Raw genomic sequence first — 12,700 nt, 5'->3', positions numbered from 1 at the left:
GCCTACATGGTGAAACCCTGTCTCTACTAAAAATACAAAAATTAGCCAGGCATGGTGACACATGCCTGTAATCTCAGCTGCTCGGGAGGCTGAGGCACAAGAATCGCTTGAACCTGGGTTGCAGTGAGCTGAGCTTGTGCCATACCGCTCCAGCCTGGAGTGAGATGGAGCGAGACTCTGTTAAATAAATAAATAAATAAATAAAAGTAAGTAAGTGATGGTAGTGGCATGCATACCCTGTAAGTTATATATGTATAACATAGTCATATGTGGAGATACCTTTTCTCATTTGTTCCTGGAATATATTGCAGCTATAAGTCCTTGTTTCTCTAATTAAAAATGCAGAGGAGATAGGCGGTAGAAGCCCTCCATAGGAATGGTAGCATGGAGAAGTTTGGAAAACATTTACTAGGCTCTGAAAGCAATGACACAGTTCCTTTTTAAGGACCTTTTGGAAAAATATCAGACTATTGTTTTAAAACAACTTAAAAATAGAGTTTGGAAAAGAATGAACACATTTCTAAGGTTGTGGTTTTAAGGAAAGATTTCTTTTTCCCAGATTGATGTGGTCCTGGAATATAAAAGAAAATCTAGCCATTAGAAAAAATGGGCAGAATAAGCAGCAGGAAAAACATTAGATGAGTTTATGTGGGTGTAAAATTGTTAAAATATTAAAGGAAAAAACATAAGACTTTTTATCTTAGTGGAGGGAGTGGTTTAGACATTCAATCTAGACAGAACATATTGTGATTTCTACAAAAATAATACCATCTGATCTTGACACTTTAGTGATTAGATGGTTTATTTATTTGTTTATTTTTTGAGACTGAGTCTTGCTGTGTCATCCAGGCTGGAGTACAGTGGCGTGATCTCGGCTCACTGCAAGCTCCGCCTCCTGGGTTCACGCCATTCTCCTGCCTCAGCCTCCCGAGTAGCTGGGACTGCAGGTGCCCGCCACCATGCCTGGCTAATTTTTTGTATTTTTAGTAGAGACTGGGTTTCACCATGTTAGCCAGGATGGTCTTGATCTCCTGACCTTGTGATCCACCTGCCTCGGCCTCCCAAAGTGCTGGGATTACAGTTTATTAATATCATCCTAGACTTTTAAATAGTTTGCTCCTGTAAATATTACTAAACTGTATTATTATGTTGCTTTCAACTTACTGAATAGTAGATTTTACTTCCAATTTACTGGATAGTAATATTTTTAGTCTGGAATTTGTTGTATTTTAAATAAGTGGCCCAACTTAAAACTATTTTTACAACCATTTGGTAAATATTCTGAACATAATACAAAATGCATTAATATATTACTCATAGAAATAAGCATCTCTGTTTATTAGATAGGTTCTTGGGGTACAATAGTGTTAAGGGTTAAACTTAACATTGGTCTGATTTAACCTTGGAAGAGGAAGGGTCTGGTTTGAAAAGAGATGGAAGGGAATGCCAGGTGAGGGTGTGAAGACAAAGGTAGCGCCAACAATCCAGGCTAGTTGCCTCATTTAGAACCTGATTCCCAGACAAGGAGGGCCTTCTCTCAGCTGGGATGTGACTGACAGCTTTCAAACAAAAAACCCTAAGAGATCGTGGAAGTCTTGACAGTTTCCTAGTTTATTAGTTGGGTCCTAGTATGGGTCCAATTTAAACCCATGGAGTCTAAGTAGATTCGATTTTGACTTTGGGCTAGTTTAAGTATTCTAAAACTGTATGAAATTAACATTAGACTTTTCCAGGTTAAATACTTGGTTGGAAGAGACAACCTTTAAGATTTTCTTCTCCCAGCAGAGTTCTCTGATGTCTGAATTGTGCCCGCCCCCTTTCCACGAGCACCAAGGAAGAGCATGTGCCACTGGAAGCTTTGGGCCACCTACACATTTATGACCTAAGATTCTGGGATTGATTCGAAGAGGTTTAGGACGTGTCAGCATTCCATTCTTCCTTTGACCTAAAAAAGTCGAACACGCAGGCAGCTGGCAGATTTACTTTGTGACTGTACAAATGAAGCCTGTAAGTGTGAAGTGGTGCTACGTGAATCCTTGATCTCCAGGTGCCTTGGCCTTCGTCGCTGTGTGTTTGGAGGTGGAGGAGAATCGTTGAACAGAGTTAATGCTTAGCAGGAAGTTGGCCTCTTGTTTATTGCAATGGTTTTGGCTTCATCCCCTATGTCGGAATATATCCATAAACATTCTGATTTAAGTAATATGGAATATAGTCAACATATTGCAATAATAAATTGGTCATTCATGTCTAAGGATCATCATTGGATGGAAGCATCCACTGATTCGTTTAGATGAAGAAGTTATGCCGAGATGGCATCCATCCTGTGATCTGCCCAGAAAACACTGTCTAGAGAGAAGAGTTCTTGGTAGGGTGGGGAGGAAGGCAGATTTAGGGCATAATCTGAGCTGGACATATTTGGGGAACGTGAGGATGACAGCTCTCTGGGATGCAGGCTCTGGGATGGGGAGTCATAGGCACTAAGGTTGTCAGTTGAATCTGGATTTGAGACAACCACTGGTGGGTTCTGAGCATAGGAGCACTGTGATCCAGGTGGCTCCCTGGGAGAGGTAGCTGGGGGTCGGCACACTGGAGATGGAGCAGAGGGAGGCAAGAGTCCACTACTCCTGTGAGAGCAGGCTGACTGCTGTGTGAAAGATGGGACCTAGACTGTGGTAGTCATGCTGAGGATGACAAATGAGAATGGCAAACGTGATATATAGGAATTATTGTTTACTTCTTAAAAAACAAACAGTGACACCATTAACACACCCAAAGGAATGAGCAACAGCCAGGTGTGGTGGTACACACCTGTTGTCCCAGCTGCTCAGGAGGCTGAGGTGGGAGGATCACTTGAGTCCAGGAGTTCGAGGCTTCAGTGAGCTATGATCACACCACCGCACTCCGGGAGACCTTGGGTGACGGAGTGAAACTCTGTCAAAAAAAAAAAACTCTTTAAAATATCCTCAAATATCTATATATATCTTTTAGTTTGAATTAGGATTTAACTAAGTCTACATATTTTAATTACTTGATAGACCTCTAAAATCTCTTTAATCATAGGTTTGTCCTTCCTCTCTATTTTTTTTTCCCTTGCAAATTATTTGTAGAAGCAAGTCAGTAATTTCTCTGTGGAGTTTCCTGCAGTCTTGACTTTGCTGAATGGTGCTCAATATGTTCCCATGTCCTGTGTATTTCCTATCAATTGGTTGGTGGATCTAGAGGATTGATCCAGTTGTGTTAGCCCTAAGCCTTGTTTCTATCCAGTTCACATACAGAATAGCGTTAATCTCACTGTGGTGCTAAGTCGTCTTATTTGTTTGGATAAATAAAGACCAACTACTAGTTTTACTTTAATCATATATAATAGTGTGTACAGATCTTGGGTAGAGTTGGACAGGTTCTAACAAATACATATACCCGTGGTCACCAACACCTGGAGCCTTGCCGTTCCCCTAGGAAGTTTTACTTCTTCCGGTTGCATTCAGTCTTCCTCTTACCCCAGAAGCAACCACTATTCTGATTGTCCCTCTGGTCTCTGACCAGTTTTACTTGTATTTTTTGTTGTTGTTCTGCATCAGTGATTTTAATAAAGAAAAACAGGCTTCCAAGGGAAGATAACCAGGCCCACTGGTCTGCAGTCCTGTAAACAAAGTGATGTGATGCTTAGCCGAAGGCGAGGATAGCCACTGTCGAGAGTACCTTGTGTTCCGTAAGGTTCAGCCGCTCTGTTTTAAGCAAAGATAAGCCTTGCCCATCTTTTTCCCTTGAGAAGGGATGCATCCACTGAGGCAAGTGAAAAGTGAAAAACTCCATTTTTCACCAGATGGTTTTACTTTGAGCTCCATTTTCTTGTCAGGATCCTGCACCAGCCATGCCTAGTGAGACTTTGTTTTATTGCAAGGTTTCCCACTGCCAGCGTGTTCATACACAATGGGGCACTCTTCCTCCTGAAAGGAGAGGTGGCTCTGGAGGTTACATGCAGCTGTGCAGGTTCCACCCTGTTCTTCTCTTGGGCAGCGACCCACGTCCCTTTCTGGGATGTGTTTTCATGTGCTGCTGAAAATCATCTTTCCATGTAAATGTTTTCTGGCGTACTGCACGTTATTAATACTTCCTCCTTAGGGGTTTCTCTCACGTTTCAGAAGTTCTGTCTATGTTTTGGCCACCAAGGAACATCCCTTTGCCATATACTGTGCAGCCCTCATGGGTCTGTGGCCGCATGGGCCCAGCCTGCTGGGTGCGGTGGGTGCTTCCTGATCCCCCCGGGCACACTTGAGCAGCAGGTCACTGGTGTGCTGGCCCTGTTGGATGTCCAGCTGCTGATGCTTCTTAAAGATCTTCTGAAAGCCTCCAAATCGCATACCTGTTGTCTTTGTGCATTTTCATGTTTGCATTGAAAATATTTCTTCCAAGTTTGATTTTGTGTTGAATTTTTGCTTACAGCCACCAGCTGCACAGCTTTCCTCCCGTGTGAATGAGGACATGGGGACTCAGGTGGTAGTCCCTGAGAAGGTCTTATCATGCCCTTCATTGCCACAAACAAATGGTCTCCGCCTTGTGCTCGCATAGGTCTGGCTTGCAGGCCTTGTGGTAATTGGCTCTGCGTCAAGGACGGAGTGGATAAACCTCCTGGGAAGTGCTATGGTCAGGGGATGTGAGGGTCTCCCTGGTCTCAAGGGTCAGGGAGGACACTGCCTCCAGGACATGCTACTTATGCATCCCACCATCCAGTTTTACTTGGCCTCAAAACTGGAAACATATGGTATCAATATTTAGGCTTCGTGTATTTTAGGTTAAGGGTGTAAACATTTATTCAGCTCCTACTGTATGCCAGAATCTACCTTGCTGTTAGAAATATAAAAATGTGTCAGGTGTAGTAACTCATCCCCCTAATACCAGCACCTTGGGGTCCTGAGGTGGGAGGATTGCTTGAGCCTGGGAAGTCGAGGCTGCTGTGAGCCGTGATTGTACCACTGCACTCCAGCCTGGGCCACAGAGCGAGACTGCATCTTAAAAAATAATACATAAGAGCCGGGTGTGATGACTTATGCCTGTAATCCCAGCACTTTGGAAGGCCAAGGCAGGCAGATCACTTGAGGTCAGGAGTTCGTGACCAACCTGGCCAACATGATGCAACCCTATCTCTACAAAAAAATACAAAAATTAGCTGGGCTTGTTGGCATGCGCCTGTAATCCCAGCTACTTGAGAGGCTGAGGCAGGGGAATCCCTTGCACCCAGGAGGTGGAGTGAGCCAAGGTCATGCCACTGCACTCCAACGTGGGTGACAGAGCAAGACTCTGTCTCATCAATAAATAAATGAATGAGAAATATAAAAGTGATTGTCACAGAGTTGGCAATGGGGACAATAAGCTGGTTATGAGTACAGAGGCAGAGCGGGGTGATCACCTGCGGAGTCCCCGATGTCCTAGGGATGCAGGAGACGGAGAGGCCTGGCACCCAGAGGCCTTCAGAGTGCAGGAGCAGGAACCGCAGGGCTCCCATTGTTTCTCTGAGGTCATAAACCCGAGTATGAAACTCTGGCTGTTTTGGTCGTTTGTCATTTTCCTGCATGTGCACAGGATTTCCTCATCGCCCTGTGCGTGTTCTGATGAAAAAGATCCCCAGAGATGTTGTGTGGAGTGATTTCCTCCGGGGGGCGGAAGGCAGAATGCCATGCCCAAGCCTGAGCCTGCTGTGTACTCCCGGTGTGTGTGGCGCCCCTCCCCATGCCACTCCTCCATGAGCCTCTTCCCACTCACAGCCACCGCCTTCCCCTCTGCCCAGATGGTCAACCACCAAGTGCACACAATTTGTTTTTACCAAGAAAAGCAGTTAACAGTTCTGTTTTCTTTCAATGTCATTATGTAATGAACTTTTTTTTTGTTTTTTTTTTGAGACGGAGTGTCACTCTGTCGCCCAGGCTGGAATGCAGTGGCGCGATCTCAGCTCACTGTAAACTCTGCCTCCCGGGTTCACGCCGTTCTTCTGCCTCAGCCTCCCAAGTAGCTGGGACTACAGGCGCCCGCCGCCATGCCTGGCTAAATGTTTTTTGTATTTTTGGTAGAGATGGGATTTCACCGTGTTAGCCAGGATGGTCTCGATCTCCTGACCTTGTGATCCACCCGCCTGGGCCTCCCAATGTGCTGGGATTACAGGCGTGAGCTACCGCGCCCGGCCGAACATTTTCATATTATTAAAATGAATTGAAATCCTTACTCCTAGGTACTGCATAACTTATATCATCATACTTTATGTGACTATATATAGTGTGTATATGTATATGATGTGCATATATGATATACTATATATGTATCTGTATATAATATATATGTTATATACTATATATGTATGTGTACATATATGTATATATTTGTCCAGTTTGTCCGGCTAATTTTATAAGGTCAGTTAGGAAATAGTATTAAACAAATTTTAAAAATTAAATTCTCATGGAACACAAAAGATAAAATTACTAAAAACTACTCCATTTTTTCTTTTCTTTTCTCCACAGAACCATCCGGGTATGGCTGAAGAGAGACAGTGGTCAGTACTGGCCCAGCATTTACCACACAATGGCCTGTAAGTAGCTGAACTGTTCCATTTGAGAGAATGTCTCTAATGTTATTGATGATTTAAATTTTAAAATGTCAGCTGGACACGGTGGCTCACACCTATAATCCCAGCACTTTGAGAGGCCAAGGTGGGTAGATCACCTGAGGACAGGAGTTCGAGACCAGTCTGACCAACATGGCGAAAGCCCGTCTCTACTAAAAATATAAAATTAGCTGGGCGTGGTGGTGTGTGCCTGTAATCCCAGCTACTCAGGAGGCTGAAGCAGGAGAATCACTTAAATCCGGAGTTGGAGGTTGCAGTGAGTCGAGTTTGCTCTACTGCACTCTAGCGTGGGCGACAGAGTGAGACTCTGTCTCAAAACAATAAAAATAAATAAGTTTCAAAATGTCTGATTAAATATTGCTGCTAGATTTCAAAATGAGTTTCTTAGTTGCCTAATACCTCCGACAGGCTGTAATAAACTGCAGGAAAAGTCCTTTTCTTTTGCAACGGAAGTTGAGTCTATGGCTTAACTGAATTAGACTTGAGCAAAACTGAAAAAAAAAATAGGAAAATGAACATGTTCTCCTCAGTTTGTCTTAATTTGGCCAACTTATATTAGTAGTAACTTTGTCCTTTGTAGTAGCCAATATCGACATGAAAAAAGGACTGTGCCCTCCATAGCGTCATGACTGCCTTTGCCCAACCTTTTCACCCACCTCTGGACCTATTGAGAGACATGGTCCAAGGTACAACACATTCTAAATAGAGAATTTTCTCAGCAGTCAGGTATGTTCTATAAATAAATCTGGATGATGAAGCTTCTGCTTGGAGCCTTTAAAGTAGCCCTGGAGGCCAGGCGTGTCTGGCCATAACCCCAGATTATGCCCATTATCATGCCCATAATCCCAGCACTTTGGGAGGCCAAGGCAGGCGGATCACCTGAGGTCGGGAGTTCGAGACCAGCCTGGCCAACATGATGAAACCCCATCTCTACTAAAAATACAAAATTAGCCAGCTACTCAGGAGGCTGAGGCAGGAGAATCGCTTCAACCCGGGAAGCAGAGGTTGTGGTGAGCCGAGATCACACCACTGCACTCCAGCCTGGGCAACAAGAGCAAACTCCATCTCAAAAAAAAAAAAAAAGCAGCCCTGGGATATACTTACATAAAGTGACATATAAACTTTAGCCCTTGATGTGAATCTTAGCAGCATCACCATCCTTATCTCCCACTTCTTTTCTTCAACTGTTCTTGAAAAGAAAGCCCTGTAGATAATGCCTGGATGTCACCAAAGTTCAAACGGGGAGTCAACTCCGTTATGCCAAGTAGCCAGACAGAAGACCTCCGTAGCTGCTAATTTCTTTGAGGCTTGGTCCTTAATAAGTGATTTTCCTCAGTTAAGAATTTTAATACACAGAGGACCTCCACTAAGAAAAGAAAAAAGGCTTCAGTGTATGCTTGATGGTTTGTTACTGAAGACCATTGTCAAGTTTTCCAAAGAAGAGCTCTTGACAGTGGTTGCAGATGCTGCTGATGCTGTCCACTGCTTTCTTAAGAGGTATTCCAGGGCTGTGGAGTTTGTTATAAAGACAGAACAGCCAGTTATTCAGCAAACTACATCTCATCAGCTTGAGTCATCCTTTCAGGCACCTCTCTCCTCTGGTAGCACTTTCTTCTTTATGCATATATTTCATTGTGCATGCAGCATTTAGATCCTGTAATAATTTTCACAAAAAGTTAGTAGTTTATTAGGGTTTGTTATTTTTCTGCCTTCTACCAACAGCCTGGGCAGGCTAGCCAGCTTCTCTGTCTTGGTAGTCATTCAGTGAAATTGAGAGAGACCTTTTGGAACCCTGGCATAAAGATAACTATTATGAAAGGAACAGTAAAGCTTTATAATACATAGGACATTTGAAGACTCCTTGAAAACCTGGTCATAATTTATTGTGCCAAGCAGTGGCATCTCTTCTGTTACCCATGTCTGCATGTACTGTGGATGCATAACCTTGGTTCTCACACTAAATTCTCACCTTGAGGTATGAAGTAACCGATGTCTTAGTGAAGGTGTTTATGGAGCCTGTCTGATAAATTTACTTTGGAAATTTTGGCAGCAGGGTAGAGGTAGGTGGGACATCCTGGGCCTCTGAGCCCACCTGTGACCCAACCCGCCCCAGTCTCCCAAAAAGACTTGGTAGGCTAATTCCTTACTTTCCAGTGACCCAGAGATAGATCTGAGAGCTGGAAGTAGCAACAGCCTGAGGAACGCATATCAGTGCAGGGAAATGTTTTGTTATCATTGTGGAAAATGTTGTTAATACTATGGCTCTTATGCTTCCCACTCTTCCCTTCCTTCATAATTAGCTTTTTGGTCATAGCTTAATCTCCCTGAGTCCTTAATCTTGAAGTTCATTCTCATTAGAATAGAGACAGAGACTGAGATGGATTTTGTCTCATATTTAGTTCAGTTACTCCTTGACTTGCATTTCCCCCAAATATTTAGTACAACTTTCTCATGAATTTCTCTCCCAGGGCACCAAAACCTTAGCAGTAGAAATGTGTGTTCTCTCTTGGCTGTTAGATCTCAAGCAAGTGGCGGTGGATCTCTCTGTCTTCATCCGTTTCTAACTTGGCTTAACTGTCCCCTCCTGAAGGAGCTTCTAGCTCAGGAAGGAGGAACTTGAAAGAACAGACACAGCTTCGCAGTGGGTAGTCGACACCTGCATGTTTGTATCTGCACATGTTCAGTGTGTTACTTCTAGATGCTTCTTTATTGCTTCTGTTTGGACCTGTATCTGCTGATAAAACTGCAGGTGCACCACAAGAAGAACACAGAGTGAATGAATTGTGAAAAATAACTGCTTGTCTGTTTTAGAATGACTTTTTATTTCAAAATTAAATTTAGAATACGAAAAGCAGAATGCCATGTTAGTTCTAAAAGCTATCTGCAGATTATCCAATTTAGGATGTCTTAGTGGTTATATCCACTAATTTAAACTTTTTCCTGTGACTTGACAGAGTGATTAATAAGCCAAGCCTTATTATACTGCTATATGCAGTCCAATTATGTTCTTTCTATAACATTACCTCACATAAAAAAATAATGTTCAGACTCTGCTTTAGCTGAAGAAAAATGGTAACTCTTGGCTTCTATCTTTACTGTGTATTTCATGCCTTTTTTTGGTAATATAGTTTTATGAAACCATCACAACAGCTATGCAAGGCAGATAATATTTTTACCATTTTGTGAACAAGCAAGCTGAGGTTAGAAGGGTTAAGTTGATTTCTTGTCATTGTAATTCCAATCCATGTTCATCTATGACTCCAAACCTATGCTTCCCACCACAGCGAAGGGTAGGTCCACAAACTTTTTATGCAAAGGGCCAGACAGTAAACATTTGGACTACGTGGGCCAATCTCTGTGGCACTTACTCAAGTCTGCCTTCCTAGCATGCAAGCAGTCATAAATAAGACATAAATATGGCATGTGAGCAATCATAAGTTATACATAAATGTAGCATGCAAGCAATCATAAATGAAAGGGTCTGACTGTGTTTCAAAAAAAAAAACTATTAACAAAATATGCAGTCAGCTGAATTTGGCCCTGTGGTGTGATCCAAAGTTTTAAACATTTGATTTTGGACTGCAGTGATGGCTTTTTAAAAGTTCATTGACTTGGCTGGGCACGGTAGCTCACGCCTGTAATCCCAGCACTTTGGGAAGCCGAGGCAGGCTGATCATTTGAGATCGGGGGTTCGAGACTGGCCTGACCAACGTGGTGAAACCCCGTCTCTACTAAAAATACAAGAATTAGCCTGGTGTGGTGGTGGGTGCCTGTAATCCTAGCTACTCGGGAGGCTGAGACACGAGAATCTCTTGAACCCAGGAGGCGGAGGTTGCAGTGAGCTGAGATTGCACTATAGCCTGGGTGACAGAGCGAGACGCCATCTCAAAAAAAAAAAAAAAAAAAGCTAACTGATTTGAAAGATGATTCCTGTTTTGCTTTATATCCAACCCCTCCCCTTCTATATTACATTTATATTGCTTATCTCAATTAGAAACCTCCTTTCCAGGGAGAGAGCCAGGATATCACTATATAATACAAAACAAACTAAGGAAACCCTCTTTTTCTTTTTCAAATGTTATAATTGTCTAGCTTCATAAAATTACCCAGCACTTTGTAATTTTTACACAAAAGAGGGATTTTACATATTTATGTTGTTTGTTATAGGGTTGGGCATTAAAAAAATTGGAAAGAAGCTTAAAACTAATGCATTTAGTGCCATCTAGAAAGCAAGCAAAAATGATGACAGTGAATCTCTGAACGCATCAAAGCATGATTTGATTTGTCAAAGATAAGTGTATGCATGGTTATTAAAGAGCATTTTGATAGTATAAAGATATGTATATTTATCTTTGTGGTCATAATTCTTAAACTTGATTGTTCTTTTCATCTCAAACATCAGTATAGTGGATAAGGAGTATACAGGCTCATAGTCAATTCTAATTGTTTTGTGCACAATTTCAGTACGTACCTTTCAGAGTCAACTACACGGTTCTTGGATGCAACTGAAACAGTCTCTATGGTCTGATCATGCAGTTAGCTATGTTTTCGCTTTGGGGTACAATCCAGTATTGTAGTTGACTTCCTTTGGTGAGGATATCGGCCTACGAGAGAGAGAGAACTTTAAACTACATTCAAATGATGACTTCATTTAAAAGACGTTTTTTCTTTTATCTTTTTTTTTTTTTTTTTGAGATGGAGTCTCACTATGTTGCCCAGGCTGGTCTCCACTCCTGGCCTCAAGCACTCCTCCTGCCTTGGTCTCCCAAAGTGCTGAGATTATAGGCATGAGCCACCATACCTACTTATCTTTTACAACAAGTTCTATTCCAAAGTAAATTTAAATTTGTTTGTTTTGTTTTGTTGTTCCCTAGCATGCATTTCCTTGTTTTGGTTCTTCCATTGCTCGCTAAAATTCCTTAGGCTGAAACGAACCCAAATATATATTTTTTCAAATGTTCCAATTTATAAATCACTTTAATTCTAATTTTTGGTAAAAGGAGACAATTTAGAATTTCTCCTTTCTGAAACTCATTCTCTAGCCTGTGATTTCTGGAAGCGGGTAGGTAGAACATGGAAAGAGTGTTTACATGAGGAGAGGCAGCTGTTCTCCCAGTCACATAAGACTGCTATGGACAAGGAAACCTGTCTGCACCTCACAACTCACATATGCCATATATCTGCACCTCACATATGCTCACATATGCCATAGAATAGGAATTCTGGTGCTGGGAACCCATCTTTGCACAGATTCTAGCTACTCTTTGACATTTGATGGGAAGGGTGGCAGGGGCAGGATGACCTCCTGAGTGTTTGGGCAGCAGATCACACACTGTGCAAGCCCTGGTCCCCAAGGCTTGCCAGACTACAGGTAGGACTTTCAGTCAGATGAAACTTCATGCTGGCTCGCTTCACCCAGCATTATAGAAATAACAGAAGATTTGTGAAAATAAGGTTTTAAACTAAGGCAACAGAGAGAACTTTAATAACATTTCCAATTTACGTAATTTTTAGAAAACATTTTTACTCTCTGTGAACCTAAATTATGTAGTTCTTAATCAGTCACTTTGAAGAATGACTTAAAGTGCTTAGCTTTGCTGGTAATGTGCTCTTTGTCTTTCTGGCAGCTCCTTGCTCTGCTATGGCTTACCATCATGACAGCAGACGGATATTTGTGGGCCAGGATAATGGAGCCGTAATGGTAGGTAGCTTTTAGAATGTATTTATTATATTCTTTATATTATATTCTTTGTATTGACCTCCCATGTCCCTTATTGGCCAGTTAACTTTGGATTAACAATGAATGCTTGATTGTTTGGCATGAAAAATGTTTAATTTAGGCCAGGCACGGTGGTTCACATCTGTAATCCCAACACTTTAGGAGGCTGAGGCGGACAGATCACTTGAGCCCAGAAGTTTGAGACCAGCCTGGGTAGCATAGTGAGATTTTTCTCTACGAAAAATCAAAAAAATTAGTTGGTAGTGGTGCATGCCTGTGGTCCCAGCTACTTAGGAGACTGAGGTGGGAGAATGCCTTGAGCCCAGGAGGTCAAGGCTGCAGCTAGCTGAGATTGCACCACTGCACTT

The 12,700-nt window shown here is 42.3% G+C and overlaps 1 protein-coding gene across 1 annotated transcript in view; it reads left to right on the top strand.

Annotated features, from left to right (window-relative positions):
- Positions 1-12,700, top strand: part of WDFY1 (WD repeat and FYVE domain containing 1) — a 76,920-nt gene that overhangs the window by 28,332 nt on the left and 35,888 nt on the right. Inside the window, exons 2-3 of the mRNA XM_011951914.1 lie at positions 6,510-6,577; positions 12,241-12,314. Coding sequence (XP_011807304.1) covers positions 6,510-6,577; positions 12,241-12,314 — 142 coding nt within the window. The remainder of the gene's footprint in view (positions 1-6,509; positions 6,578-12,240; positions 12,315-12,700) is intronic.

The sequence above is a fragment of the Colobus angolensis genome, unplaced genomic scaffold (assembly GCF_000951035.1).
Source record: "Colobus angolensis palliatus isolate OR3802 unplaced genomic scaffold, Cang.pa_1.0 Scaffold33, whole genome shotgun sequence".
NCBI classification, from domain to species: domain Eukaryota; kingdom Metazoa; phylum Chordata; class Mammalia; order Primates; family Cercopithecidae; genus Colobus; species Colobus angolensis.
This window is presented reverse-complemented; position numbering and strand designations above follow the sequence as displayed.